This window comes from Pogona vitticeps, chromosome 6 (assembly GCF_051106095.1).
Source record: "Pogona vitticeps strain Pit_001003342236 chromosome 6, PviZW2.1, whole genome shotgun sequence".
NCBI classification, from domain to species: domain Eukaryota; kingdom Metazoa; phylum Chordata; class Lepidosauria; order Squamata; family Agamidae; genus Pogona; species Pogona vitticeps.
This window is the reverse complement of record NC_135788.1, coordinates 104,265,993-104,290,342: the sequence shown is the minus strand read 5'-3', so window position 1 is coordinate 104,290,342 and position 24,350 is coordinate 104,265,993. Positions and strand designations below refer to the sequence as shown.

The following is a 24,350-nucleotide window of genomic DNA, read 5'->3' as shown; positions in this document are numbered from 1 at the left end:
CAATATAATAAAAACATAATATAAGATAAAATAAAAAAATTAATAACAATTGATTAGAATAATAAAATAGATATTATAATTAAATTATAAATTTAAAAAATCATTAAGTGACAAGAGTGCACTGTGGCAGAGCTTTAGGAGGCCTTACATTTATTTTATTATTAATCAACTTATTGCTTACACATGCTCAGTGGTGAATAAGAACTAATTTAAACAAAACAAATAAATAAGCAGACTGTATAAAAAATAATCATGGTGATCCTAGGGATTCAAGTGGCTTATTAAAGATATAGAACTGCATACACTTTTGAGTCTCAGTGGCTGTGATGGCTTCTAGGAAGGGCCAAGGTAACAAGAAAGGCCAAAAAGCATGCAGCTCCCCAAGTTTTGCCTCCCCAATCTTCTTTGGATGAGGAGGCATGGCCTATATGGCAGCAGCTGCAATACAAAATTGTGGCCTTAGAAGCTGAAAGAGCAGCACAAAGTGTTGCACAACACAGTGAGCCACTACCACACCATTCGGCCAGGGAAACCAAGAGTCATAGGAAGGTTAAACTTAGGGCCATGGCAGAAAATCTAATGGCTCATTTTGCAGCTTTAGAGGATGATCAGCAGGTCTTTCGACCATACAGGAGTGGATGGGATGCCTCGACTGCAACATCTCAACACCAGAGCAAGGAGGAGGAGTGAGGGTTGAGAACACCAGAGGTTGACTGGTCCTTCACAGAGATGCGAGGTCAGCAGGATGAAGGGGAAGAGGCTGTATCCAGTGATCGGGCTGGCAGGGAAAAACATGAATCAGCACCACTTCCAATGGCACATGAGATGACGGCTGCACCCCACCCAGCCACGCTTGGGCGCAATTGGTTCATAGAATGAAAAATAAAAATAATAATGAATAGAATAATAATAAATGAATTACAGCAGACCTTCTAGTGAAACATGGAAGAGTGTAAGGGGGCGAGATTGTGGGATTGGGGCGGTGGCATTGAGTTTTTTGGCGGTGGATGGACACTGGCACGGCAGATCCTCTCCTCAGTTACAGTGGCTTTTAGTGCATGTGTGCTAGGCACGTCACCAAGGTCCCGGTAATGATAGCAAAGCCATGCCAAAATCCCTCTCCCCCCTTTCCCCCTGCAGCCAGCTAAACATTGCACCCTCAGTGATAAGCTTGCACAGGTTTGGGATGTATGCCGGGTCCATTTTATATCAGGTCTAGCATCATATTAAATAAATAAATTAAAATAATAATAGTTAGGAAGTTAACAATTAAATAACATTTAAAACTTGAATAATTAATTTATAATGAATATATTAAATGAATTAATTTTAATATTTACATATATATAGTAGGTTAATTAGATATTCAAATTGATTAATTAAGCTGATAACCACAACAGGATTAAGTAATTGATTCAGGTGGTAAATTAAATTCAACTGGTTCGTTGAAAATTTATCTAATAATCAATATTAGAGGTGTGATTTATCAAGATATTTAACCAAATACTTTCTATGTTCAATTGTAGAAAAATTAATAATATATAAAAAATCTATTAAATATAAAGACCCCTAATTATTTACTGGTGTAAGGAATTGCTACTCTTCTAAGGGGTGCTAAGCTGAAACCTAGGCTTAGCTTCTGCTGCAGAATTCCAACAGTGTTGGCAATCGCATTACTGAGCTAAGTTATCAATTAATCATTAGGGAGCCTTGATCCATAATGGCATTGAGGAGGTGCCAGGGCAACAGGTGTTGCCTCCCCAATCCTCTTCAGATGAGGAATCATAGACAGTATGGCAAGAAATTTTTAAAAAGCTCTGCATTAGAAGCTGAGCGGCTCTACAAGTTTCAGCCACATAGATCAGCTAGGGATGCCAAGAGCCACCACAGGGCCAAATTCAAGGCTTAAGCGCATGACCTAATGTACGGTTTGCTGTTCTTGAGGCAGAGAGCTGAAGCAACTACTAGAAATGAAGCAGAGGGCGCCTTTTCAATACCAAAGCCACAGCGTTTGGAGAGAGGCAGAAGGTTGTCGACAACGGTAACAGCAACTGAGTGCCAAGAGGTCCAGGAGGAAGTAGATGAAGTCAGCCCTGACAGATCATACATTGGTCAGGGTCCAAGCATGGCTTCAACTTCATCAGGTAAGTTGGCTGCCACACTGGGCATCTGCACACCAATCCCTGCATGGCCTTGGGCCGGCAGTGGTCAATGCAATCAGGCATCCTACACACCTTACAACTCACAGAGCATGGGGCTTCCAAGCACCGCATGGCCATGCACCAGTCCACAATCTTGTGGCTTGGGCATGCCATTCTCCCCACCAGGCCAAATTTTGGAGACAGATTTGACAGCAGTCATTTGCACAAAAAGGTCGCCCTTGTCTAGTATCCCCATCTTGAAGGGGCAGGCAGTTTAAGTCCGACTGATCTGCTGGGAGTACAACTTCAAAGGTAGCTGTACAAAAAGTGCATGCAGCTTCAGGCATGAGTGTACCATCTTTGGAGGCCAGTACCCAGATTCATCATGCTTTTACAGCAGGCGCCCGGCTCCAGAACAAGGGCACAGGAGGCGGTAAAAAGCCCAACATAGGCAAGGGTACTCCTGGAAAAGAGTCCCAGCCCAACCTGGTGAGGCTTTGGAAGCTTGGTTAAGCTCCTACCCCTGTACAGAGGACCTTAATTACCTTTAGGTACAGTGGACCCTCAACTTACAGACGGCTCGACTTACAGACTTTTCAAGTTGCAGACTTCTCTGGCTGCAAAATTTAGGTTCGACTTGCAGCCTGAGAATCGACCTACAGACCAGAAAAAAACAAAATGGAACAAAAATGGAACAAAAACGGGCAGTTACGGGATTAATCGGTTTTCTATGCATTGTAGGTCAATAGAGACTCGACCTATAGACTTTTCGACCTGCAGCCACTGTTCCAGTACGGATTAGTTCCGTAAGTAGAGGGTCCACTGTAAAGGTAAAGGTTCCCCTTGACATCTAGTCCAGTCATGTCCGACTCTAGAGCGCGATACTCATCCCCGTCTCCAAGCCGTAGAGCCAGTGTTTGTCTGTAGAAAGTTTCCGTGGTCACGTGGCCAGCTCAACTAGACACAGAAGGCTGCTACCTTCCTACTATGGCAGTACCTATTTATCTGCTTGCATTTTTGCATGCTTTCAAACTGCTAGGTTGGCAGGAACTGGGACAAGCAACAGGAATGCTCTCCGTCGCGTGGATTCAATCTTATGACTACTAGTCTTCTGACCTTGCAGAACACAGGCTTCTGCAGTTTAACTTGCAGTACCACCACTTTTTTTTCAAGTAGTCTCCCCTTAAAAGGTTGAACAGTCATGTTAAATCTTTCTTCCTGTTTCTCCTTTGGAAAATGTACATGAGGAAGAGATAAGTGAGAAATGTACTCCATAGATTGCCCCTTACTTTAGTCATTGCCATTTGCCTCAGTTCATGAGGTTAAATATAGATGAAATTACTGTAATATTTTCCATTCTACTTCCATTCTCCCCAGACACTCAATTTCATCACAGCATGTAACACTTTCGCTAAACTTCTGGTCCTCATCTGTTGATACGCACTTATCGAGAGGCCTAAATGTTTGGATTGGCCTTTTGTTGTGTGATTGTTGTGGATAATGTTCAAATTTGTCACATTATGATGGACTGCACATCCACAGAAATGACATCCTCAGCTGTGGATCAGGATTGTTAGCAGTGCTTTTTGGTCATTGAAGGTTTTCCACCCATACCAAGGCTTCAAAAGGTCAAAAGAGATCCTTAAAAACTGCAAAACAAAACATGCGTGGTGGTGGTGGTGGTAAGAAATCTTTAAGATGAACATTAAAATCAATTGACTGATATGGTAAGTATTTTTGTGTATGCAGGTGTGCAACAGGATTTTAGCCCTAGTAATATAACAGTGAGGCATAATTCTCCTCTATGTACAGAAGAAAGAAATGTTGTTGGTAGAGGCTTAGTTTCATTCCAAAGAGTGTCAACTTTGTACATGATGCAATACACATAATGTTTTAGGTTTTGGATTAGGGTTAGGGATAAGAATTGGGTGGCAGGAATGAATCTAAGAATGTATTAAAGAGCGCAAGGGAATGATTCATGCTGTACCATCCCCATCGAGATGGGTGAATTTCTCCCATGAGTATATGCTCTGGCAATTTCCTTTTAATAGAGATTAATTTTAGTTTACTAACAACAATATGTTCTCTTGGGACGTTTCTTGTTGAACACTACTTGGGTTTATGATAAAGACCAGAAATAATGCAAGTTAAAATACACTGATGTTCAAAACTTCATTCAAGATACCCTGCAATCTCGTGTAGTTGAGACACAGAAATATGGATTAGCAGGATGTTCATAAACATGTGGTGATTTCTTCATGAACTCTTTTTGAAACGATCTACTGAGAAGAACAGAGATGATTTATCAAGAGGTAAATGCTCTCTCCTTTCCTCTGTCTCTGATGTGATTGAGGACAATGCCCTTCTATAATACATACATTTTCAGCACAACTTGATACAGATCTCAGAACTCTACTACAGAGATGTCCTATGAAAAAAGCAAGGTTGTTAATGAATTTATTCTTATGGCATTTTGTCAGTCATGGAGTGAGCAGAAATATCTGTGTGATTGTTAGCCAGAATTCCTTTGTTCACCTGAGCATTACATAGCTCTTCTTGAGGACAAGGTTATATTTTTACTATTGCTTCTCCTCTTTTGTGGAAATTCTGGATGGGTGACTGCAAGCTATTGGATAAGAGCCAACAAACTGATGTATAACCCTAACAAAATAGAGATCTATATCAGAAGGAGTTTCTCTGTTTAACTGATAAAAAAGAAGTATGTAGAAAGGTAACAACAAGGAGTTGGGCTTCCTTGCTAATAACTCCCAATTTGTCCAACAAACTGCCAGTCAAGGAAGACCAGACTCCATCCTTCTCAATATTCAAGAAACTGCTGAATCTAGAGGTATATAAGAAAGCCCTTAAGTATATAATACGCTCCATGGATGTGAATGTTAATGTTGGGATTTTGGATATTTTCAGTCATTACATTTGTCAGTTACAGCAGTATCTGGGTTTTTAAAAATTGTGTCATTTTATTATGAGTATGAAGCAGGTGGGTGATTGTGGACTTTGTTTATTTGTATACCACCCGGAGTAGTGTGACTTCACTAATCGGACAGAATATGAATTTATTAAATAAATACATATTTCAATGATGGAGCCAGAATAGATCCTCCTTTTTCTTTTTCTCTTCTTTTAAAATATTACTACAGGTGCAAATCCTAGAGGGCATACCTAGGCTGTCAGTCCTGGACTGGAATAGCCTGGTTTCAGACTTGCTAATCCCTTGACTGGATTCCTCCCTTGTAATCCAGTTCTTACATGGCAACATCCTTGAAGGCTGTGCAGAAGCTCCACTTGGTGAGTAATGCATATGAGGTGTCTTTTCAAAGTACTGCACTGACTCCCAACAAATCAGCTGACCCAATCCATGCTGATCGTAATTGCTTACCAAGTCCTGACAGAGCTCCATAGACCACCCCATTCCTCATGTAGATGATCGTGTGCTTTAAGATAAGCAAGGGAGACCATTTTCCTGAAGGCGTAGGCATAACTTATGTTGTCATGACTGAAGAAAGAGATTTCTCCATATAGCAACTTCACTGTGGAATAACCATCCTGGGATTTGTGATTAATCCCAAGTGTGTCTTCACTTGAGCTTTTGACCTGTATTCTTAATGAAGAAATGTATTTTATTAATTGTTGTATCAATACATTTCTCTTCATGTTTTTGTATTTATTATCATATGTGCCACATATATGCCACTCTCTTAACCGATGTTATTGCAAAAAAAAGAGTAAGTAGGGCTATAGTCCTGAAACATAATTGTTCGTGCATTTCTAATTTCAAGAAGAAATTCTGAAACATTTCACACTTCAGTCTGAGTTCTGTTTGAATAAAAATGTCATGAATGAATCTTAATAGATCTTCTCTTCCTGGTATACATATAGCTCTTGAACACAGGATGAACAATCTGACTTCTATTTCCACCTTTCTACTCCTGGGATTCTCAGAGGCTCGTGATCTACAAATCTTGCACTTCTCTGTATTCCTAATACTGTATCTGATGGCAGTAACAGGAAATCTTCTCATCATCATTGCCATTATTGTTGACAACCACCTACACACCCCCATGTATTTCTTCTTATTGAACTTGGCCATGATAGACCTTGGATTCATTTCAGTCATAGCCCCCAAATCAATGGCTGTGTCCCTTATGGATGACAGGTCCATTACTTATTCTGGGTGTGTTGCTCAGGTGTTCTTATATATCTTTTTTGCACCATTGGATTTTATTGTTCTAACTATAATGGCACATGATCGCCATATTGCAATCTGCTACCCACTTGAGTATGAGAGAATTATGCACAAGGGAACCTGCCTTGAGATGGTGGCCAAAGGGTGGATAGTTAGTATTTTTTATGCAATATTGCATACAGGTGGCACCTTTGCAAATACTTTTTGTTCTAATAGTATCCATCAGATATTCTGTGAAATTCCACATTTATTAAGACTTTCTTGCTCGGAGATTTATTTAGTTGAAGTTGGGTTTCTTGCTCTAAGCTGTGGTGTAACACTAGCATGCTTTATCTTCATTGTCATAACATATATGAAGATTTTTAGGACAGTGCTGAGAATCCCATCTGTACATGGGCAGAAAAAAGCTCTCTCCACCTGCATCCCTCATCTCACTGTTGTCTCTCTGTATGTGTTGACTGGAGTCTTTGCTCATGTCCTACCACCCAGTGATGCTTCTTCAGTTCTACATGCGGCATCTGCTGTGATGTACTCCATAATTCCCCCCACCCTGAACCCATTCATCTACAGCATGAGAAACAAAGAGATTAAGGCTGCTTTATGGAAACTCTTTAAATCTGTGTTTTCTTCTAAAAATATTGCTTTCTGAACACCAAATCTACCATCTTTGCTTTGGAATGTTTTGGTCTCCTAATTTTTATTTTGAGCCCTAACATGTCTTGTAAATGATACACAAATATGTTAGAGCTATTTCTCTCTGAATGTTTGCTCTGATTCCTTTATACTTAATTGTTCTCTTGCCCAATCCTGTTGCTATCTGAATTCTAACATTCTTCAAGGCTACCTACTTCATCCAAGAGAGGAACTGTTGTCTCTATACAGGAGTGTAGTACAGCCTGGGCTCCCCTTGCAACTTTTTTATAAGAGGAACATTTCCCCATCCTGTTGGATGGGATGAACATGGCTGCAGTCTTCAGAGTAGCTAGGAGAAAAACGGATTTTCCCTGTAACAATACACAATTCCTTGCAGCGCCAAAGGTAATGTAAATTATTTGTGGATGAATTCATACTGATTGGACAATTAACAGTTATTGCCAAAAATGTATTACTAGTCCGAAGTAGACAATAGTCACTTTGGATCAACTGCTGAATGGTAAGTGAACACTTTTGTAAGCCCATGTAGACCTATAGGGTGTCACTGGTGCAAGATGTAGCTCCCCAACTACTGTCCATTGCTACTCTATCTCTATATGTCTGTACCTACATCATCATGTAACACTTTTGATGAACTTTATAATAGACCTTGTGCTGAGCTGCTGATATGTACTTGTCCAGTGGCCCAAATGTTTGGCTTATTCTTTTGTAGTGCGATAGTTATGGATACTATCTGAAGGATTGTCTACAGTTCTGAATTTACCACTTTATTGCTGTCTACACATCCACAGAAATATATTCCATGTGCAGTTTAAATTTTTTACAAGTTACATTGTGTTGATCAAGATCATTCGTACAGCAGTGGCATTATCCCTGCACTAATATTTTTTGATTGAAAATAGTGAGTCCTTCCAAATGTATTGTCAACGACATTCCTATTCCTTACAGACAGTTATAACCCTTTTAATGAGTATGCATTCATCTGTAACTGCATGTTTGATTTTTTTCCCATTGGATTGAGATAAAATTGGTGTGACTTTTTTCCCTTGAATGCATTATTCAGAGAAAACACTTTGAAGTCATGACTGGAAGAAATTGGAATGGAGATTGGTAAAGATGTAATGTTATTGGATTTCATGTAAGAGATTAAGCAGCCATTTATGAATTCTTTCTCATGGAGCTGCAATTCAACAGAATGAGGGACTCATGTTTACCCTGGATTGGGTTTTTTGTCATCTTCCATGCAACATGTGTATAATGTGTTTAGCCACAGATGCTAAACAGAACCTGGTTTAATGTAATAAGCTGTACAGTAAGAATAGGTAATGCATGGAGGTCCTGCTGTTGCTGGGCTTTGGATTCCATCAATCTAACTGTTTCCCTGAAAGCATGTCTGGACCCTCCAGCTGGTACAAAATGTTGCTGCCCAACTACTGTCAATTGACACTCTCTGTCTGTATACTATATGTATCTGTACATATTTGTATCTACATCACCATGCAACATTTTTTGCTGTAGGCTCTGTACTAATTTTTAAGTGGGCCAGGTTCAAGGTTTTGCTATGACATTGCCAAGTAACTTTCCTCGAGGACACACCTTCTCCCTTGTCATCGGCTTGACTATTGATGCCTTTGGTGGTTCAAAATGTATTTGGAATCTGCTTGGATTTCCCACAACTACGATTCTTAGTGCCTGAAGTATACTCTTGATGAATGTAACTGCATTTAAATTTGTACATGTATTTTTATTTTATGATGGAACTTCTCTTCATATAAGCTGTTACTGATGTTTTCTATTTTAATATTTTTAATATTTGATGTTTTAATCTGCTGGCTATCAATCTAAAATCTCCTGAATGGAAGAGGTCATGATAAAAAATAAAAAAACAATAATCCTTGTGTCTCCTGGGCTAGCACTACAGTATAATTATTAGCCCAAATTTTGGCTCCAGAAATGTGTTTGGAGTGTAATACCTTTAGTTAGCTTTCATTAGCACAGCAGAGAGCATATTGTTTCAGGGTTTCTGGGAGTTACAAGTCAAGAAGATCAAGAGCTGTGACATTAGGAATCACTGCTAACAAACATTTGTTTGTTTTCTGTTAGGTTATTGTTGCATAATAGTGGGAGAGACCATCATCAGAAAAGTAGTCTTTAGCTTCTTTTTTCCACTCCTCCCCACAATTCCTCTTGTGCCTACCACAAGTTTAACATGATACTGGGGGGGGGGGGGCAGAGAGAATAAGGCTGGGGGAAAATCCCAAAGTATATTCAATTTCCTTACATAATTTTTGAAGAATGCTGGTAGAAGTTTGCTTTTGAAGCAAAGGAAGTGACTGCTGTGGGAGATTAAATTCAGGTGATTTATATAGCTTTTTACTCCTGAATGTCTGTTTAGTAATAGTTCTGTCATATAAAAGGCATTTGTTCCACAATCGGGCAACTTTTCGGTTGCCGTAGGGTGTTTGAAATCCTAAAAAAACAAGCTTATTAAATTCTTAAAATGTAATACTGTTTTTTTCTCTTTATTTGACATGATAGACCTTGGATTCCTTTCAGTCATAGTCCCCAAATCAATGGCTGTGTCCCTCATGGATGACAGGTCCATTTCTTATTCTGGGTCTACTTTATCCTTTCCTTGAAAGCTTGTCTGGAACCTCCAGCTGGTACAAAATGTTGCTGCCCAACTACTGTCAATTGCCACTCTTTGTATATATCTGTATCTGCATATATCTGTATCTACATCAGCATGTAACATTTTTGCTGAAGGCTCTGTAGTGGCTGCTATGTTTTGTGTGGGCAAGGTTCAAGGTTTTGCTATGACACTGCCAAGTGACATTTCTATAGGGCATACTTTCTCCATTTTCATCTGGCCTGACTTGGTATCTTCAGCTGAGACAGTCCTGGTGGTTCAACATGAGATTTGCTTGTACTCTCTAAGGAGTAAAATCATAAGTATGCTGAATTACAACCTTAATGAATGTAACTACATCAAAATTTGTACATGCACTTATTGATTTTTTTTCATCATGGAACTTCTCTTCATATAAGCTTTTACAAATTGTTTCTATTTTAAACTTTAAACACATGACCTTTTCATCTGCTATCAACCCAAACCTCCCAAATGGAACAGGTTATGGTCAAAATAAATAAATAGAATAAGTAAAACCCTGTAAAGTGCTGCATAGATGTGAATCAAAATTCCAGAATTTTTAAGTGAATGTTGCACAGTCTCATTACTCATTAGCCCTAACCTTGGATCAGTAAATGTGTTTGAAGAGCCTCGTGGCGCAGTGGTTAAAACGCTGTACTGCAGCTAAAACTGTGCTCACGACCTGGGGTTCAAATCCCAGGTAGCCGGCTCAAGGTTGACTCAGCCTTCCATCCTTCCGAGGTCGGTAAAATGAGTACCCAGCTTGCTGGGGGGGCAATGTGTAGCCTTTATAATTAAAATTGTAAACCGCCCGGAGAGTGCTTGTAGCGCTATGGGGCGGTATATAAATCCAATAAATAAATAAATAAAAAATAAAAATAAGTGTAAGGCCTTTAGTTAGTTTTAGTTAGCATAGCAAAGAGTGTATGGTCTCAAGGTTTGTGAGAGATACAATTTGAAAAGATCAAGTACCCTGACATTGGGAATCACTGCTAACAAACATTTGATCATTCTTTGTTATGTTATTGCTTCACAAAAATGCGAGAAATCTTCACTGAAAAAGTAGCCTTAACTCAAGCCTTTTCTCTTTTCCACTCTTCCACTCCTACACTCTTCCATTCTTCCCACCTCATAGCTATTTTGGTTACATGAACAGTTCTTGTGGCTACCACTAGTTAAACAGAATGCCAAAAAAATGGAAAACAAAACAAAACAAAACAAAACAAAACAAAACAAACACAGAGAAAAGGGCCAGGCTGAAATCTCCAATTATATTCAATTTCTTTACATAATTTTTGAAGAATGCTAGTAGAGGTTTGTTTTTGGAGCAAAGGAAATGACTGCTGTACAAGGTTACACTCAGGTGATTTATGTGATTTTTCCTCCTGAATGTCTGTTTAGCAATAGTTCTATTATGGAACTGAGAGGCATTTGTTCCACAAATGTGTGAATTGTTCTCTTGCAGTAGGACTTTTAAAAAATTAACCCCATAAACTGGTGAAGGCATTTAAATGGAATTTTCTTTATTTTCTTTTGAGTTTATGAAGCAGGGTCTTAATTTATTATACAAGTCAATGCATTGATGATTCATTCATTTTTCAAGTCAATCTAGTTTCTGTACTGGATTCATTTTCCCATAGGTCCTGCATTTGGCTAAGGGAGAGTGATGATGCTGCAGTGGTTAAACTGCAGTACTGCAGTCAAAACTCTGCTCACCATCCAGTTTCCATCCCAGATAGGTGGGTTGAGGTTCACTCAGCCTTGCATCCTTCCAAGGTCAGTAAACGAAGTACCCAGCTTACTGGGGGGCAATGTGTGGCCTGCATAATTAAATTGTTAACCAGCCAGAAGGTGCTTTAAACATTACAGGGCAATATATAAGCAGCATGTTTTGCTTTGCTTTTATATTCTCTTGCCATTATTTATGAATTATTCTATGAAAGATAAGCCAAAAACAAGCTGCTTTAATAATGAAGCAGTATCACGTGTGTAATAGGCATGAAAACTGTAGTGTAGTTAGAACTTGGATGTTAAATGTTTTATTTTCCAGGTGGTAGGAAAAACCTCTACTGAATTTAATCTTATAAAAATAAGTTTGCGGTGAACCATCTTAACAGTTTAGGCCCTCAATACCTGACAGAGCGCCTTCTTCTGCCCAGTTCTACCCATATCGCCCACTCCAGTCAGGCCTGCCGACTGAGGGGCCTAATGCCAATAGAGGCCCAGTGGAAAAAAATAGAAATTGGGCCTTCTCGGCAGTGGCCCCTCACCTCTGGAACAACTTAACTGTAAAGATCCACCTGGCTCCCTCGCTGAGGGCCTTCAAGACTAACTTGAAGACATGGCTATACAGGCAGGCCTTCCCTACAGCTATTACCTAGGTTATCTTCCCTTATCTTTTTCTCTCTCTCTTCTTTTTCTTCTTTTCTTCCTTTCTGATCATGGACTCTGTGATTAATCTGGATTTTACCTTAGTTTATTTTTATGTTATATGTAAACCACCCAAAGTAGACATGTTCTAGATCAGTGGTTCTTAACCTTTGTTACTCGGATGTTTTTGAACTGCAACTCCCAGAAACCCCAGCCAGCACAGTTGGTGGCGAAGGCTTCTGGGAGTTGCACTCCAAAACTCCTGAGTAACCCAAGGTTAAGAACCAGTGTTCTAGATGGATGATAAATAAATAAATAAATAAATAAATAAATAAATAAATAAATAAATAAATAAATAAATAAATAAATAAAACCATTACCTAGTGCATAAGCCCTACTCTAAGTTGATTAAAGCAGTTAAAACACAGCTACCCATCCCCGCCCATAAGGACATAAACAATGAAATACAGAAAAAGATGAATAACCCAGAATATCCAAAATAAGAGAGAAAAAGAACTTCTCCCATAAGTATATGATCTGGCATATTGTTTTTCATAAACAGTAACTTCAGTGCAGACAGAAGTAATTTCTCTTGGGGTATTTATTGTGTAACTCTCTTTGGCTCTGTTGTAACTACCATAAATAATTCATGGTCAGACAGACAGATTTAGAAATCTTCATGCAAGACACCCTGCTATAACAACTCATGTAGCTGAGTGCCAGAAGGTACGGATTAGCAGGAAGTTCATACAAATCTGGTGACATCTTTCAGGAAACCTTTACGAGAAGATATCTTAAGAAGAACAGAGATGCTTTCTCAAGAGGTAAATGCTCTTTCCTTTCTTCTCAATGAAATCTGATATAAGAATACAATATATTCTTTCTACAATATATACATTTGCATCGGTACTTGACACAAGTTTCAAAACCCCTTACTAGAGACCTCCTGCAGTTATGTGAATTGTCCCCAAATTAGGAAGATAGTTGATTTGCGTAAGTATCTAAAGCATTGGGTTGTTTTAAAAAGGTTCCTATCAAAAGCAGGAACAAGCATTTTGGATGCTGTCTTTTGTGGATCCTGATGATAACAGGCAGTTCGCCAAAACAGCCAGAGATCACTTAGAATTGAAAACACCCTCAATGCCTGACAAGACATGTTGGATATGGCAAAGGGAGGTCCTTGTGGGGCCTTTCCTTGTTGCAAGAAGCTGTCTTTGGAGCCAAGGTCTGGTTGGGGAATCCAGATAAGAACAGGAACGCATTCCAAAATTCATTTTTGTTGTGAATCTTATGAAAAAGCAAAGTTGTAGTAAATGCATTTATTCTTATGCCATTTTGCTCATCATGAAGTGGGAGAAATTATATGCAAGACTGTTAGTCAAAATATTTTGGTTATACCACACCTCATCCTTAGGAAGAGGTTGTCTTCTACTAGAGCTTCTTCTTCTCAATTCTGGAAGTTCTGGATGGGTGACTGCAAACAGCTGAGTAAGATTCAATCAACTGATGTTTAACAAAAGTGAAGTGTCTATCAGAGGTGCTTCTCCTTTTAACTAATAAGAAAGATAGGATATAGATGATTGGGCTAGAATAAATCCACAGACTGTCACTTGACGTTTAAAAAAATGTCTTAATAGATATACAAAAATTATCAATGGAAGGCATACCTTGTCAGTCAACTCTGGTTGTTTCTGGACAGGAATACCCTGGTTTCAGAATTCATACTCTCTTTACTGTATTATTCCCTTCTATTATGGTTCCTATAGGGCAATGCTCTTGAAAGCTCTCCAGAGGTTACAGTTGGTGTAAAGCTGTACAATCAGAGTATTGCACTAAATGTTTATGAAACAGTTGGCCTGTTCTAAGGTCCTGCTAATTGTACGCAAAGGTCTGAAGGGCATGAGCCCTCCATAGAATACTACATTCCCAGTGCAGACCATTTTGTGACTTAAAATAAGCCAGGGAGGCCACTTTAAGAAACCATGTAATCGTGTTGTGTTAACAGAAGAATGAGATTCCTCCAGGTAGAACCTTGATTGTGGAATAACTTCCCTAGAACACAAGGTTAGGGCTCTTTTACATTTGGAAATGGACATTATGGGGAGTCTCAACTTTCTAGAGCTTGTGTTTTTGATCAAGGAACTTGCTTTTAAAATAGTTGCATTGTAACATTTTAAGTTTAATTAGTTAGTTTTTCATTCTATTACTTAATGAATTTTTTTATTATGATGTCTGCTACCTTAGATTCCATACTGTATTATTATTAACACAAGAAAGATTGAGTATGGCTACAGTTTGGAAACATAATTCCTTGTTGTTCACTGTTGATTTCTTAATTGCATACTGAAATTGGAATTGTGTTTGGATAATAGTACCATGAACGATATTTAATAGATCTTTTCATCCTGGTATAGGTAGTACACAGCTATTGAAGACAGTATGAACAATCTAACTTCCATGTCCACCTTTCTGTTGCTGGGATTCTCAGATGACCTAGAACTACAGATCTTACACTTCTTTGTATTCCTAACATTGTATCTGATGGCAGTAATAGGGAATCTTCTCATCATCGTTGCCATCATTGTTGACTACCACCTACACACCCCCATGTATTTCTTCTTTTTAAACTTGGCCATGATAGACCTTGGATTCATTTCAGTCATAGTCCCCAAATCAATGGCTGTGTCCCTCATGGATGACAGGTCCATTTCTTACTCTGGATGTGTCGCTCAAGTTTTCTTATCTTTATTTTTTGCACCATTGGATGTTATTGTTCTAACTATAATGGCACATGATCGACACATTGCAATCTGCAATCCACTTGAATATGATAAAATTATGCACAAGGGCAATTGCCTTGATATGGTGGCCAAAGGGTGGATATTTAGTGTTTTCTATGCCACTTTGCATACATGTTGCACCTTTGCAAACACCTTCTGTTCCAATAGTATCAATCAGTTCTTCTGTGAAATCCCACATTTATTAAAGATTTCTTGCTCTGAAATTTATTTAGTTGAAGTTGGGCTTCTTGCATTTAGCTGTGGTGTAACACTTGGATGTTTTGTTTTCATTGTCATTACATACTTGAAGATTTTTGCTACAGTGCTGAGAATCCCATCTGTGCATGGCCAAAAAAAAGCTCTTTCCACCTGCATTCCCCATCTCACTGTTGTCTCCCTGTATGTATTAACAGGGGTCTTTGCCCATGTAATTCCACCTAGTGATGTTTTTTCTGTTCTGGATGTGCCATCTGCTGTGATGTATTCCGTAATTCCTCCCACATTGAATCCATTCATCTACAGCATGAGAAACAATGAGATCAAGGCTGCCTTGTGGAAAATCTTAAAAGTTGTGTTTTCTTATTCAGATGTTTTCTGAACATCTAATTGTTTCCTCCTTTCCAGGTGAATATTTCTGTGCAAATTTATCTCTTATGGCTTCACTCTTAATGTAAGGATATACAAAAATGTTACACAGATTTCTCTCTGAATCTTGGCTCTGAATCCTTTAAGCTTGATTCTTCATCTTCCCTACCCCATCAAAATCTGAGTTTTTGCATTCTTTAAGGCTAGCTACAGCATCTGAGAGAAAAAAAAATTATGCTGTCTGTACACGAGTGCAGTAGAGCCAGGTCTCACATGGTCAAAACACTTCGGTTTTTGTGCACACTACAATATTACCTCACACCGGGGATGAGCTTAGATGTAATCATTAAAGAAGCTGGGTGAGAAGTGCACCTTATACAATGTTTTCAAGACTCAATTGGTCATGACAAATAACAGTTATTATGTGGAATCTATTACTAGTCTTAAATTCCTCATGGTTTTCCCTGTAATTTCTAGAAATATAGTGAAATGTCTTTTACTATCACTGCTAAACAGAACCTGGTTATTTAAATAAGCCATATAAAAAGGATGAGTGATGTATGACTTTGTAGTTCCTGCTTCAGATTCTATCATCCCCACCATTTCCTTGGATGCTTGTCCAGAACTTGCAGCTGGTACAAATGATGGCTGCTCAACCACTGCCAATGACCACTCTGTATCTGTAAGTATCTGTATCTACTTCATCAGGAAATAGTTTTGCTGAAGGCTCTTTATTGGCTGTTAGTTTTTGAGTGGACCAGTTTTACGGTTTGGCTACTACATTGTTAAATGGGTTTATTGGAAGACTCACCTTCTCCCCTTTTATTTAGCTTGATGAATGAAATATTCTGCTAAGGCAGTCCTGGTTGCTCCACATATGTCGAGGATCTGCCTGGACTCTCCCAGAAGAATGATCTTTATGATATTAGCAGTACACTCCTAATTATTGTAATTACATCTAAAGTTGTACATCCATCTACTGTTCATGAATTTTTTTGCAGAACATTTTCTTCATATAAGCCTTTATTGACTGTTTCTATTGCAACTGTTAAGTTTTTGTCAATTTTAATCTGTTGCCCATCACCCCAAAGTCTCCTGAATGGAATCATTTATGAATAAAATAAAAAAATAAAAAAAGTAAAATTGTGTTCAGTGATGAATAGTCACGAATCTGAATTCGATAATCTTTCACGGAATGTTGCAAATCTCCTTATGCCTCCAGGACAAAAACTAGAGTTTCTCAATAAAATGGTGAAAAGCCATTCATTTGCCCTGTGGGTCCAGTGTGGAAGGAAGTTTAACTCTGGAACTGAGGTGAATTTTACGTGTGATAAGGGAAGATAAAGGGAGAGAATCAGCAGGTCTAATTAAAAAGAGACTGGAAGATCTATTGGAGATAGATCAAATGTATAAAATGTCCACAGGTGGCAGAAGGCACAGCAAATTTTTTAGAGCGATAGAAACAAGATTTGGGAAAAGGCAAATAAGAGAAGGAGTTGAAAAAGGAAAAATATTAAGGTGGCCTTCAATGTTGAAAGCATGCACTGTATACACCTAACTTCTGGGATTGTAAGGGGGGCATATCCTATATATTAGAAAAAGGAATTAAACTGGAATAAGGGACCACTAATCAGGGTAAAGGCATAACATGGTAGTTCTTAAGGTAAACTGAAGCTAGATATAAGGATGAGGTAAATCAAATAGTACTTAATGAACATATATTAGATATGATATTGACATAGACATGATAGAAAATGTGGAGATGGAAATGGCTAAACAATTATATAAAGAAAACATGCATAAAATGCTTTAGATAATATCTATTATGTGTTAGGAACCTATTCAGTTATTACTGCTATAAAATACAAAGTTCGTCAGTTAAATTACATCAAAAGTATATAAAAATATACACACAAATGGTCTAAATGTCCTTTAAATGTATAGATTTGGAAGGGACAATTAAGAAGATACCAAGATGCAAAAATCAAATAATCATAAGGAACCCATGTAACAAGATGTTTAACAAGCATCAATTGAATGTAGATAGATTGAAAAACTAATAAAATGCTTTTTTTTTTTTAAAAAAAATTCAGTCCCTTTAGAATGTTGCCAATTCATAAGGAATTGGCAATCTCAGTTTTTTTCTGGCCTCAAAAGCACTGGTTGCAAACTGATTATTAATGCCATGAATGGCTGAATTTCTGTGAAATTTTTAAAAAAGTGGGAAACAGGGATAATTTTCTTTCCAGGCATGCATATTTGGTCTTGTAAAGTTTGTAGAGGCAGCAGCACATGTGCAGCTGATCTCCTCCCCAGCCTCCTCTGGCTCAATCAGCCACTCATCAGATCCAGCCTCTGTCATCTTCAACTGATCTTCCAGTCCAAGCAACAGCTCAGGCTTCTCTGCCCTGCCCACTTGGATATTCTCCCACTCAGATAAAAAGGCGGGGCAGAGAAGTCTGTACTCTTGCTCAGGATTGGGCGATTAGTCAAGAAAGTGGAAAACTCAAGCAAGCTGGGCCTGGTGCAAGGCTGATTGGTTGAGGAGGAAGGGGAGAGGAGGAGGAGCACCTGTGCTGCCACCTTTACAAAGTGGGGTGAACTGGGACAAACTGGTGCATGCCCATCTCTAGTCAAAATCTAACCTCTTGTAACTTAGTGAAACCCATTAGATACTGTCTTGTTGGCCATTAAAGCTGTCCACTGATACTAAGACTTCTAAAGGGCAAAAGGGATCCCTAGGAAGCCACCGAACTGCAGATGGAGACAATACTGTATAGGATTATGTAAGGTAAAGGTTCCCCTTGACATTTTTAGTCCAGTCGTGTCCGACTCTAGGGGGCGGCGCTCATCCCGCTTTTCAAGCCATAGAGCCAGCGCCTGTCTGAAGACAGTTTCCGTTGTCATGTGGTCAGCGTGACTAGGGAATGCCGTTTTATCTTCCCACCGAGATGGTACCTACCGGTATTTATCTACTCGCATTTACATGCTTTTGAACTGCTAGGTTGGCGAGGAGCTGGGACAAAGCGATGGGAGCTCACTCCGTTGTGTGGATTTGATCTTACGACTGCTGGTCTTCTGACCCTGCAGCACAGGCTTCTGCGGTTTAGCCCAGAGCGCCACCACGTCCTTGCATAGGACTATGTAAGATAAATATAAAAAGTGTTGGCTGATATGATAAGTATTTATGTCCATGCAGATGTGTAATGGGATTTCAGCCATAGTAACAAAGTGGCAAAGACCAACTCCCCACTAGGTACGGACAAAGCAAATGTGAAGCAGAGGTTGTTTCTAGAGGCTTAGTCTGTGAAACTTCCTACTGCTCGCATTTTTGTTTCTTTGATTTTTAAATTTAGGAATAATAATGCTGATCAGGTCATTCTTTATCCTTGTTTCCAAAGAGTATCAACTTTCTACACAATGTCATACACATGAGGAGGATGGGAATTTTCAGTATTGGTTTAGAGTTAGGATTGGGGTTAGCAATAGGGATGGGATAGGATCGGAGAGATGAAGCTGAGCATGTATGAAGGAGAGGAATGGAGCAACAGCCATGCTGATTCTTGCAACTCTCCATGGGTGTAGGATCTAGCATATTCTTTTTTGTAGAGAATAATTTCGGTATACAAACATCAATAATTTCTCTTGGGACTTTTATTGTTGAATTCCCTTTGGCTCCAAGATAAATACTGCACGTAATACATGTTAAAATAGATAGATGTGCAAAATGTCATTCAAGATACCCCGTTACAGAGATCTCATAAGTCTGAGTCACAAAAGATGTAGATTAGCAGGAAGTTCCTTTGACTTCTTTCAGGCAACCTTTATGAGAAGATCTATTAAGAAGAACAGAGATGCTTTGTCACAAGGTAAATTCTCTCTCCTTTCCTCTCCTTCATAAGTGATTTAGGAAGATACATTTCGGCAATATGTACATTTCCAATGCTACTTGGCACAAGTCGCAAGACCCTACCTCGGAGACCTCCCTATAATTGTGTGATTTGCATTAAATGGCCTCAAATTAGGAAGAATGGTGGTTCATTTCACTATATGAAGCAGTAGAGATGTGTATAAAAGAGGTTGCTTTCAGAAACAGGTACCAAATTCCCAGTTGCTCTCTTTTGTGGGTCTGAGTGCGCACAAAAAGCTTGCTAGAAGAGACAGAGGTGATTGAGGCTTGCAAACTTAACTTCCTGGTAACATATATTTGATATGGCAAAGGGAAAATCTTGGTGGGCTTTTCCTGGTTGCAAAATTTGTACCATTGGGCTGGTTGGGGAATCAACCAGGAATCCTTTGAAAGTTTTCATACTGATCTGAGACAAATAAGAATCAGAAAGCCTTCCAAAGTTTACCATTTGTTCCGAATGCTATGAAAAAACAACATTGTAATAATTAATATATTCTTATGGCATTTTCATGGCCATGGATTAGGAGGAAATATTTGTTAGCCAAAATATTTTGGTTCACCCTAGCTATTACAAACCATTGTGGACGTTCTGGATGAGTGAGCTCCAGCAGCTGAATAAGAGCCAATAAACCTTAAGAAAATCAAAGTCTCTATGACAAGGTGTTTCTCTGTTTCTCTATGTAGATGACTCGGCTTGAATTGATACATAGTCTGTGGCCTCCCCCCCCCATCTCATTCTAGAGGTACAAAAGATTTCTGTGGCTTCACAGTTTTGGTTGTTTCTGCACTGTAATAGCCTGGATTCAGACATGATAATCTCTTGACTGGAGTATTCCCTTGTAATCCAATTCTTTCATGGCATCATCCTTAATGGTTATCCAGACATTACAGTGGGTGAATAATATGCCTTTTCAAAGTACTCCACTAAGTGCTTCAGAATCAGTTTGCCCATTCAAAGATGCTGGTATTTGTGTACATAGACTGAAGGACATAGGGCAAAACTCCATAGAATGCTACATCTCTAGTGCAAACTATGTTATACCTTAGAAGAAGCCAGGAAGACCACCCTCATGAACCATGTAGTAGGCATAGCTCAAGTTATGGTGACTGACATTTCTCTATGCATCACCCTTATTCTGGACTAACTTCCCCAGGACACATGGTTAGCCCCATTTTACATTTGAAAAGGACATCATTCAGTTAGTCTTCCGAACTGTCTCCTTGACCAAGAAACTTGCTATTTACCCAGTTGTACTGTAAAATTTTCTGTTTTGGTTATTTTTTAAAAGTTTTTCATTCTGTATATTTTATGTCTATTTTATTACGATGCATGCTATTTTAAACTCCTTCACTGATTTTTATTACCAAAATAATGAGTGAGTAGGGGCACAGTTATGAAACATTATTATTTGCTTGCTACCTATTCCATTATTTCATATTTAAATTGGAATCATATCTGAATAACATGATCATTAATGAATTGTAATGCATCTTATCTTCCTGGAACAGATTGTATGCAACTATTGAAGACAATATGAGCAATCTGACTTCCATCTCCACTTTTCTGCTGCTGGCATTCTCAGATGTCCGAGAACTACAGATCTTATCTTTCTTTCTATTCCTAGCATTGTATCTGATGGCAGTAACAGGGAATCTTCTCATCATTGTTTCTATTATTGTTGACAACCACCTGCACACCCCCATGTACTTTTTCCTATTAAACTTAGCCATGATAGACCTTGGATTCATATCAGTTATAGTCCCCAAAATAATGGTTGTATCCCTTATGGATGATAGATCCATTTCTTACTCTGGATGTGTTGCTCAAGTTTTCTTTTATCTTTTTTTTGCTTCATCAGATTTTGTTATTCTAATAATAATGGCACATGATCGCCATATTGCAATCTGCAACCCACTTGAGTATGATAGGATTATGCACAAGGGAACCTGTCTTGAAATGGTGGCCATTGGGTGGCTTGTTAGCGTTCTTTATGCCCTATTGCATACATGTGGAACCTTTGCAAACACCTTTTGTTCTAATTGTATCAATCAGTTCTTCTGTGAAATCCCTCATTTATTAAAGCTTTCTTGCTCTGAGATTTACTTAGCTGAAGTTGGGCTTCTTGCACTAAGCTGTGGTGTAGGACTAGGATGCTTTGTCTTCATTATTATAACATACTTGAAGATCTTTGCTGCGGTGCTGAAGATCCCATCTGTACTTGGACAGAAAAAAGCTCTCTCCACCTGCATTCCCCATCTCACCGTTGTCTCTGTGTATTTATTAACAGGGGTCTTTGTCCATGTAATACCGCCCAGCGATGCTTCTTCTGCTCTGGATGTGGCTTCTGCTGTGATGTATGTCATTATTCCTCCTACACTAAATCCATTCATCTACAGCATGAGAAACAATGAGATCAGGGCTGCCTTGTGTAAATTTCTAAAACTGGTGTTTTCCTCTACAGTTGTTTTCTGAACATCTAAGTATATACCCTTTCCACATGAACACCTTGCTGCTAATTTTTATCTTGAGCCTTAACATGCCTTAAGTATATATAACTCTCTCACAGAGCTTGCTCTCATAATTCTTACTTTAAATAGGTTATACTTGATTGCTGTCCTTCCCTACCATATCACTATCTGAGCTCCAGCACTTTTCAAGACTATCTACTCAAACCACTGTGCTCTCTTTATACAGGAGTCTAGTAAAGATAGGGCTCTCATGGTGAATACCCTGGCAAGTAGGATGCTAAACCTTTTATTCAGAAAAACTCTGAAATTGCCCTTCCCACTGGGCTGGGATGAAGTTAGCTATGATCAACCAAGTTGTTCGGAGAGAAATATACTTTATGCAAAGTATTTGAAGGTGAATTAGTCCTGAGTGGACACATAACAGTTAATGTTGCAAATCTATTACTAGTCGTTAATAAACATGTGTTGCTGGATAAAACCCATTACCCGTGTCATGTTTTCTTATTTCTTGATAGGATGGGGAAAGGGTGAAATTTTATTGTGCAACTATATGCATGAAAATCATGGTGACATCATGTTTATGAATTATGCCTGTTGGTGGTGATTTTTTAGGCATTTAAGGTGATCCACCCATGCCAAGGCTTCTGAAGACCAAAAATGGATCCTAGGAAGCTGCAGAACTGAAAATGGGGAGGGGAAGGAAACCTTAAAGATTAAAACCCTTTGACTGACATAATCATTTATGTGCATGAAGATACACAACAGGATTTCAGTCATAATAATATCGTGAGGAGGCACAACTGTCCCAGAGATACAAGTGAAAGAAATGTGAAGCAGAGGTTCTTTGTAGAGGATTAGGCTGTGGTCATACTGGCAATTTGAATTGATTTCTGTTCAGACTTTCTAAAATTCAGATTCAGGTCCTATGGTATTTAAACTGGTGGCTGTGTTCACATGCACTGAATGGAAATTGATTTATTTCTGGTGATTTAAGCCTGTTTTGGTGTCTACACTGCTGAAATCAACAATTTTCTTGCACACAATTTTAGCAGCACACTGCTCTTAAAGATTTTGATATTTTTCCAAAAATGGTAAGTGATACATCAATAAATCAAGTGTCTAGCATATAACACCTGGTATCACAATAGTTGCTAGAAACCATGGGGAAGAGGTTGCCCCAGCTGATTAGTGATGAAAAAATGAGAAGAGGGGAAGGCTTCCTTAGCTGCTTTGTGGGGCAATGCTTCTGGTACACAGACTGTCTTCTATGTCCAGGTGTACCCGCTCTGCATTTGCTCTGTACCTGCTGGTCTTCTGATGCTCTGCCAGCTCCCTCATCAGCTGACTGGAAAGAAAAGGTGTAGACAGCTGTACAGTGGTACATTGCATTGTGACATTAACTCGTTCCGCAAAAATCGCTGCAGAACGAAAACGTCGCCATGCGAAATAAAAAAGCCCATAAAATCGCATTAAAACCTGATTAATGTGTTCCTATGGGCTTAAAACTCATGGTTCAGTGAAGATCCTCCATAGCACGGCCATTTTTGGTGCCTCTTAAGCGAGGAATCCATCCCAGAAAACAGTGGGTGGCCATTTTATTTACCCGGCGGCCATTTTGAAACTGCCGATCAGCTGTTAAAAAATCATCACTTTGCGATGATCGGTGCCTGAAGCAGGGAACTGATCATCGCAAAGAGAAATTCCCCCGCAGGGAACATCGCAAAACGATTGCTTTTGTGATCGCAAAAAATGCATCACAAAGCGATTTCATCACTAAATGGAACGATCGCTATGCGAGGCACCACTGTAATGCCAAATATATTGTGAAATGATGCAATGATAAACATTTGAAGAAACAATATATAGAAACGAAAAGAAAAAATGACTATGTCCCTGCTACCCAAAATCCACATAGGCACAAATAAAAGCAACAGCAGCATTCATAATCACAAAACTTCATTGGACTTAATTGATTTTAGATCAAAAGAGCTCTGCTCAGAATGGTAGGACATTGTGGAAGTCAGTAACACATATAGAATGAGAAAGATGGTGGTAAGGGGTTTTACCTCCATTCTGTCTACCTAACCTTTGGCCCAATGTTCTCTCTTCACACTGCTGTTGCTGCTGTATCCTTATTCATAAGTAAACTTGGTAAAATTTACTTTGAGATCATCACCAGCTACAAGAAAAACAAAATTTTCACAGGAAGTAATTAAAAATGTTTGACCAGGAACGGCTTAACTGTGTTCTTTCACAGTGATTGAATAGTGCACTGAGTCACAGGGTCAAAAGTTCAATACAGTTTAACTGTATTACTTCACTATCCCTCAATGAGACAATTCCTACGGCAGAAATAGCATCTTCTATTCCTCACCACTGACTGAGCAGTTGTGAATCTGGAGAGAGGAGGAGACACCCAGCTCCCCCCTAGGTACAGACAAAGCAAATGTGAAGCAGAAGTTGTTTCTAGAGGCTTAGTGTGTGAAACTTCCTCCTGCTCCCATTTTTGTTTCTTTGATTTTTAAGTTTAGGAATAATAATGCTGATCAGGTCATTCTTTATTTATTTATTTATTTATTTATTTGAT

At 38.8% G+C, this 24,350-nt stretch overlaps 3 protein-coding genes across 3 annotated transcripts; all 3 read left to right on the top strand.

The window, feature by feature from the left end:
* The first annotated feature begins 5,141 nt into the window (after positions 1–5,141).
* On the top strand, positions 5,142–10,232 carry LOC110070907 (olfactory receptor 14A16-like). Its single transcript, XM_078378096.1, has one exon. The coding sequence runs from the start codon at positions 5,999–6,001 to the stop codon at positions 6,992–6,994; it is 996 nt and encodes a 331-aa protein (XP_078234222.1). The 5' UTR covers positions 5,142–5,998; the 3' UTR covers positions 6,995–10,232.
* A 303-nt stretch (positions 10,233–10,535) lies between these two features.
* LOC110070908 (olfactory receptor 14A16-like) lies at positions 10,536–16,527 on the top strand. Its single transcript, XM_078378094.1, has one exon. It carries the CDS (start codon positions 14,459–14,461, stop codon positions 15,395–15,397), a length of 939 nt encoding a protein of 312 aa, XP_078234220.1. The 5' UTR covers positions 10,536–14,458; the 3' UTR covers positions 15,398–16,527.
* Positions 16,528–17,433: 906 nt separating this feature from the next.
* On the top strand, positions 17,434–23,580 carry LOC110070909 (olfactory receptor 14A16-like). The gene has a single exon (XM_078378095.1). It carries the CDS (start codon positions 20,829–20,831, stop codon positions 21,765–21,767), a length of 939 nt encoding a protein of 312 aa, XP_078234221.1. The 5' UTR covers positions 17,434–20,828; the 3' UTR covers positions 21,768–23,580.
* The last annotated feature ends 770 nt before the right edge of the window (positions 23,581–24,350 follow it).

Bases quoted from the DNA above. Each gene is read 5' to 3' on its own strand.
- LOC110070907 (XM_078378096.1), top strand. From the start codon at position 5,999: ATGAATCTTAATAGATCTTCTCTTCCTGGTATACATATAGCTCTTGAA.
- LOC110070908 (XM_078378094.1), top strand. From the start codon at position 14,459: ATGAACAATCTAACTTCCATGTCCACCTTTCTGTTGCTGGGATTCTCA.
- LOC110070909 (XM_078378095.1), top strand. From the start codon at position 20,829: ATGAGCAATCTGACTTCCATCTCCACTTTTCTGCTGCTGGCATTCTCA.